Source organism: Mercenaria mercenaria, chromosome 5 (assembly GCF_021730395.1).
Source record: "Mercenaria mercenaria strain notata chromosome 5, MADL_Memer_1, whole genome shotgun sequence".
Taxonomy (NCBI): domain Eukaryota; kingdom Metazoa; phylum Mollusca; class Bivalvia; order Venerida; family Veneridae; genus Mercenaria; species Mercenaria mercenaria.
The window spans coordinates 27,059,381-27,067,039 of record NC_069365.1 but is presented as its reverse complement, the minus strand read 5'-3'; the positions used below and the strand labels follow the sequence as shown (position 1 = coordinate 27,067,039).

Below are 7,659 nucleotides of genomic sequence, written 5' to 3'. Positions count from 1 at the left end.
CGCCACTCGAGCCACTTGGCGATTTTGCGATGAAAGTGGCGAAGAAAAATCGCAAGTGGCGAAAATGAAAAAATCTTCGTAATTTGGACCGCCATTTTGTTTCTGACGTTCTAAATCGTAACCTCCGAGTTTGGGGGAAAAACAGTTGACTGGTTCGGACAATTTTACCTTATACAACTAACTTCATAATTTCAGGACAGTAATACCCAGTCTGCGTTCACTTTACAATGTGTAATAAACATCTTGACACGCGAGAATATGCAATTTGCAACCAATTATCGAGTAAGAATAATTAATCTTTTTGTTTTATTATCATTACGGCAGATTAAATGTTTGATGCCTTTAATTTCCATGGATCAATCAATTAATAAACAAATCGGTGATATAATGAATGGTTTGATGAATTTTTGAGTGTTGTCGCCACCATCAGAATCTGATGTTGGTAAATAATAAGTAAAGGTGTTTGCGATATATATTTTTTTGAATGTCATTAGCAAGATCAAAAGAAAAAGTTGTGAAAAATAAGATTTTCATGACCTCGACTATAAAAAGATACAGAAACTTGTCCAAATCATCACTTGTCAACACTTGTTACAATGGCTTCTTTTGACTGTAAGCTAGAAACGTCCGCTCGACGATTCTTTCCAAACATCACCTTCAAAAAAAGCTAAAATCAGACAATTTAATGAATCTTGGAAAACAAACAATGCTTGGCTTCGCTTTAAATTGATCAAGAAGCAGGATTAATGTTTTGTGATATGTGCATCAAAATTCAAAACTCAAACCCGTTCACATCAGGCTCTGCTATTCTAAAGGATTCTGTGACTAAACACACTAAAACTAAAGGTAATGATCATAAATCAATGATCGTTTTGTTTTGTTTCTTTTTAAGACAAGAGGGCCATAATGGCCCTATATCGCTCACCTGTCATCACTGCACTTAAGGACAAGAAGGTTAAAAAATCCTAATCAAGATCAATCAAAAGAATCATGAGAAAATATAGTTGAAATTTTCTTGAAGGTACAGATATGTCAAAATACACCTATAAATTGGAGGTACCATCCATGTTGTACCACAGGAAAGTGGTCTCGGTTTTTCCCTACGGCCAATAATAAAAAAGTTACTAAATAAGCTATTTATAGTAACATAAAAGGGAAGTAATTAAAAAAAAGTTATTGTAAGTGAACAAAAGAAGGATCTGCCAAATAAAAACTAGAGCACTGCAATGCAATGCAAATGCAGAGCAATATACACACAAAACAAAGTCATATGACCTTTGACCCTAAGTGTGACCTTGACCTTGAAGTGAGCCATCCAAAACATGCGCTCTGCACATCGTTTCGATGAGGTGAACATTTGTGTCAGGTTTCTTTGAAATCCTTCAAGGGGTTCAAGAGTTACAGAGCGGAAGGGAAATTGCTATCCAACAGACAGACAGACGAACACCGAGGCCATAACATAATACGTCTCTTAGGGCTTATAAAAAGGAATCACGATCTTATGGTGATACAAGTTGTGTGCAAGTTTGGTTAAAATCAAATCATAAATGAAGCTGCTATTGTGCAGACAAAGTCAAAATAGCTAATTTTGACCCTTTCAGGGGCCATAACTACGGAATCCATAATGGGATCTGGCCAGTTCAAGAAAGGACCCGAGATCTTATGGTGACACAAGTTTCTGAGCAAGTCTGATTAAATTCAAATCAAAAATAAAGCTGCTATTGTGCAGACAAGGTCAAAATAGCTAATTCTGGCCCTATCAGGGGCCATAACTCTGAACTCTGGAACCCTTAAAGAAATCTGGCAAGGTCAAGAAAGGAATCAAGATCTTGTGCTGATACAAACTGTGTGCAAGTTTGGTTAAAATCAAATCATAAATGAAGCTGCTATTGCGCAGACAAGGTCAAAATAGCTAATTTTAGCCCTTTCAGGGGCCATAACTCTGAAACCCATTAAGAGATCTGGCCGGTTCAAGAAAGGAACCGACATCTTATGGTGACACAAGTTTTGTGCAAGTTTGATTAAATTCAAATCATAAATGAAGCTGCTATTGTGCAGACAAGGTCAAAATAGCTAATTTTGGCCCTTTCAGGGGCTATAACTCCGGAACCCATAAAGGGACCTGGCCAGTTCAAAAAAGGAACCAAGATCTTATGGTGATACAAGTTGTGTGCAAGTTTGGTAAAAATCAAATCATAAATAAAACTGCTATTGTGCAGACAAGGTCAAAATAGCTAATTTTGGCCCTTTCTGGGGCCATAACTCTGGAACCCATAATGGGATCTGGCCGGTTCAAGAAAGGAACCAAGATCTTAAAATAAAATCATAAATGAAACCACTATCGTGCAGACAAGAAATTGTGGACGGACGACGGACGGACGGACGAAGGGTGAACACAAAAGCTCACCCTGTCACTACGTCACAGGTGAGCTAAAAATGAAATGACAGATTTTTTAATTTCTTTTGGGTTTCATAAAATTCAAAACTATTTTTTAACTTTCAGAACATCTGAAAGCTGTAGAAGCATCAAAACAGTCTGCTTACATGAAAACCGCACGTGAAAGCGCAACTACTACAAGCGAGTCTGCTAAAACGTCAGCTCTGAAGAACGTTTATTTTGCTGCCAAACAGAACATGGCTAGTTTTGCAGTACCTGCTCTGAATGCTCTTTGTATAAATCAGGGTGTAACACAGTTATGTGATCTTCCTGTAGACAGCCGTACTACATATGAACATAATGAGAGTGTAACCGAGTTTCAGGAAGCTATATATCTGATGTACTCAGACTTGATCTCAGTACCAAAATTCAAAATTCGGGGAAGTTCAGCTTAATGCTAGATGAAAGCACTGATATTTCTGTTTACCAAAACTTGATCATTTACATTCGTTTGTTAGAACGTGATTGCTTTGGCACAGTGCCTCCACAAACATATTTTTTGGCTATCAATCGACTTGAAAGGGCAAATTCTGAATCCATCTATTTGAAAACTATTGAGTTTCTGGGCAAAAAGAGGATCAAAATTTCTGAACTGTGTGGTGTCAGTACAGATGGGGCTTCAGTCATGACTGGTCATAAGTCGGGTGTTGTCACTTGTTTTAAGAAAACTGTCCAAGGTGTCCTTGCAACACACTGCATTGCACACAGGTTAGCCCTTAGCTGCTGCAGTAGTGCTGATAACATACCCTATTTGGTTAAGTTCCAGGAGATTTTGAACTCTGTTTATAAGTACTTCAAGAACTCCCCCAAAAACATGGCCACACTGCCTGCCATTCAGACTGTACTTCAGGGTCAGACAGTCAGATTTAAGGAAGTCTTCCATACCTGTTGGTTAAGCTTTGAGGGGTCTGTTGATGCTTTGGTCAAGAATTATTCCAGCCTCTTGTCAGTATTCTTAGAGGAGAGTTCGGGAAAAGCTCTCTCCCTCTATAAGCCTATTTCTACATACAAGTTTTTGTATGTAGCCCATTTCTTGTGTGATACTCTTAAACCACTGGCCATTTTGTCAAAAATGTATCAAAAGAAGGATCTGACATATTCAGAGATTTCTCCTCTTCTTTCCTCTACTATTGGTATCCTTGAGGATCTGCGTGACAACAGATCTGGTCACATGCTAGCAAAATTCCTGAAGGTTACTCCCCAGGAACCTAAACTTGATGGACTGGTCTCTGCACTTTTGAATTTGAAGGTCACACTATAAGGGATAGCCAAAAGCAAAGGACTGAATCGCATAGTGTATGCAGTCAATTTGTTGATGGCATGGTCAAAAACCTTAATTCCAGATTTTCTGACAACAGTGATGGGGCTGTTCTTACCTCCATGAGCAATCTATTTGATCCTTTGCTCAAGGTCTGTGACATATCTGGTGACCTAGATACTGTCTCTGAGTATCTAGATACCATTGGGTTTGAGGGGTCTAGGTCAGAACTCACTAGTTTTGCTAACTTCGCCAGAGCCAGCCATAACAATGGCAATAAGTCTGTGACTGACATCACTTCAGTGGCAAATTTGGCTATTAACAAGAGGGCCATGATGGCCCTATATCGCTCACCTGTTATCATTGCACTTGAGGACAAGAAGGTCCTCAGAAAAAATATCTAAGTCCAAAGGACAGGAACAACAAAGGGAAGAAATTTAACCAAAAAGAAAAAAAAAATTCTTACAAGGTACAGTTATGTCAAAATACGCCTAAAAATTGGAGGTACCATCCATGTTGTACCACAGGAAAGTGGTCTCGGTTTTTCCCTACAGCCAATAATAAAAAAGTTACTAAAAATAAGCTATTTATAGTAACGTAAATGGGAAGTAATTAAAAAAGAAATATTGTAAGTGAACAAAAGAAGGATCTGCCAAATAAATCTGTTGACATAAATGAAATTTCAGATCAGTATCTTCATTAGTTACAGAGATATACCCATTTTAATTTGAAATAAAGGGAGGTAATTTGACATAAAATCAGTCCATAGTTATCTACCCTGATTGGCTCAGTCCAACTAATGACAATAATGAAATTTCAAATAAGTCCTATAAGTACTTACTGATATAAATCCATTTTGATTACAATCAGGGGAGGTAATCAAAATAACTCTGGAACCTACGACTGGATCTGATTTGTCATGGAATCCAAGATTTATTATTGTTGAAGATATTTTGGAAGTTTGTATCAAATAAAACCATAAATGAAGTCTCTATATGGCTGCAAAAGCCAAAATAGCCAATTCTGGACCTTTAAGGGGCCATAACTCTGGAACCCATGAAGGAATCTGGCCAGTTCAAAAAAGGAACCAAGATCTTGCGGAGATACAAGTTGTGTGCAAGTTTGGTTAAAATCAAATCATAAATGAAGCTGATATTGTGCAGACAAGGCCAAAATAGCTAATTTTGGCCCTTTCAGGGGCCATAACTTTGGAACCCATTAAGGGATCTGGTCGGTTCAAGAAAGGAAGCGAGATCTTATGGTGACACAAGTTGTGTGCAAGTCTGATTAAATTCAAATCATAAATAAAGCTGCTATTGTGCAGACAAGGTCAAAATAGCTAATTCTGGCCTTTTCAGGGGTCATAACTCTGGAACCCATAATGGAATCTGGCCAGTTCAAGAAAGGAACCAAGATCTTATGGTGATACAAGTTGTGTGCCAGTTTGGTAAAAATCAAGTCATAAATAAAGCTGCTATTGTGCAGACAAGGTCAAAATAGCTAATTTTGGCCCTTTCAGGAGCCATAACTCTGGAACCCATAATGGGATCTGGCCAGTTCAAGAAAGGAAGCGAGATCTTATGGTGATACAAGTTGTGTGCAAGTTTGGTTAAAATAAAATCATAAACGAAACCACTATCGTGCAGACACGAAATTGTTGACGGACGGACGGACGACGGACGAAGGGTGATCACAAAAGCTCACCTTGTCACTATGTGACAGGTGAGCTAAAAATAAGGACTCTTTTCCAGCATCTGCTGAAGTAGCTGAAAGATTGTTAGTGCTGCCTGTGTCAACAGCTGATTGCGAGCGTGGTTTCAGCAAGCAGAACATCATTAAAACTTCCCTGAGAAATGGACTTAGTGAGGCAAACTTGGACAATTTGATGACTATTTCAATCGATGGACCTGAGATGTCCAAATTTGACTTTAAAAGTGTGTTTAATATGTGGTCAAAGAAGAAGACACGCCGTATTCTTCAGTGATGGATTAACTTTCAAAGACTGTGAGTAAGTGAATATTAAGTGATAAAAACAATGAGATAGCTTTCAGAGAATGTGAACACTTGAAGAGATTGACTTGTGAATGTTATAATTTAAGTTACAAAAAGATGTTGATATTTGTCTTTGTTTTAAATTCATAGTTGAGTTGATGATTAAATAATTATGTTAATTATTGAAAATTAAATGAAGTAGTTTAAATCACATTCAGATTTGTTTTCAATAATGAACAGTTTGTATGTCTTACAAGTAAAGAGTGAATTTGAAATGTTATCCCAGGTTGGTTTTACCAAATTAACCAACACAGGACAACATTTTAAAATACACTTCTTGCTTTGGAGGTATACATACTTTCTTTTTCCAGGCAATATGTTTTCAAAATGAATAGTTTGTATGTCTTTAAAAGTTAGGAATGGATTTGAAATGTAATCCTGTATTGGTTTTACCAAAGTTACCAACACAGGACTACATTTTAAAATACAAAACTTGCTTTAAAGGTATACACACTTTCATTCAAAAGTCCCCCTATATAGCTAGAATATCACCATTTGCTTATGTGAAGTGAAAAAAATTTCAACGCGCCATCGGAAGGAAAACCCCTCTAGCACCCTCCCCACTGTTCCCGAGAAAAAGGTGGCTCCAACTTTTTTCAGCCCAGTGTGGACCCTGTTTCAAAGCGTTTTGCCGACTTGATCAATCGTGATCAAAAGACGTTTTCAACGAGATCTCTTTCAGTTGTCACTGGATGGATAGCTCTTTCATCTCAGTATACAGTGTATAAGTGTCTACTGGTCACAGCTGCTAATTAGCTGGTGATCCAATCCGTATACTGGTGGTTACTTTGATGCGCAATAGCGGAGAGCTTCTTTAAACTGAGGTTATGCAATGAAGTCGTGCCACGTGCAGGGCGCGTGTCTCCTATTGACCTGTCAATCAAATGTTTGATTAATCATACGCTTTTTAAGTGTCCAGATAATGCTAGTAATTAAAACTCAATTGTTTTTATCACAGACTCTTGAATTCCAAAGAACAGATAAGATGGACAAAGTTGTAGTGTTAGTTTCTGTTATCTTGTTAGCAGGATCCATCAGTGCAGTTTGTGTGGAGGAGGGAGAGGTACGTTTGTGTGCAGAGGAGCGTTTGCGGGTGTCTCAACAGAAAAAAACAGTCGTCCGACTGTACAAGTAGACAGGGATCTGCATGGAACTACCAGAGAGAGGCACATTGTTCGTGTATGGACAGAAGGCCTGTAATGTGCTTAAGTGCCACCAACAGATGTCGTATTCGCACCCAAAGCTGACTGTGTAGACACCACTCTGGAAAAAGGGACCACCGCAGGCCAAACGACCAGCAGTACCACGGTAAGTGTGTATTCATTGTCGTTGCACAAGTTTTGTTAATTGATTCATTTATTAAAATTTTTGTCAAGATTCAAGCATAGTTAGGAACAGAAATGAAATAATGTATTCTATTTACTTAAGTATATTTAGTGTAACTTATTATGAGCCGTGCTATGAGAAAACCAACATAGTGGCTTTGTGACCAGCATGGATGCAGACCAACCTGCGCATCCATGCAGTATGGTTAGGATCCAAGCTGTGCGCTTTCAAAGCCTATTGCAATTAGAGAAACTGTTAGTGAACAGCATGGACCCAACCAGACTGCGCAGATTTGTAACAAGAGCTGTCGGAGGACAGCAACGCTCGACTATTCAACAGCCTTGTCAATTGAATTAATACAAAAGTTGAAAAAGGGGCATAATTTTGTAAAATGCAAAGTAGAGGTATTGAACCTCTGTACTGCATGTCATATCATGACAGTGAACAAGTGTGTGAAGTTTCGATCCTTTCCAATGTGTGGATACTGAGATACCAGCTTACATACAAAAACTTAACCAAAAACTGCTAAGTCAAAAAAAGGGACATTATTTTGAAAAAAAAAAGAGTAGAGTTATGGGACTTGCTT

The 7,659-nt window shown here is 38.2% G+C and overlaps 1 protein-coding gene across 1 annotated transcript; it reads left to right on the top strand.

Moving 5' to 3' along the window:
- Positions 1–2,831: 2,831 nt before the first annotated feature.
- LOC123531476 (zinc finger protein 862-like) lies at positions 2,832–6,882 on the top strand. The gene is made up of 2 exons (XM_053544499.1): positions 2,832–3,662; positions 6,706–6,882. Exons 1-2 carry the CDS (start codon positions 2,832–2,834, stop codon positions 6,880–6,882), a joined length of 1,008 nt encoding a protein of 335 aa, XP_053400474.1.
- Positions 6,883–7,659: the final 777 nt, after the last annotated feature.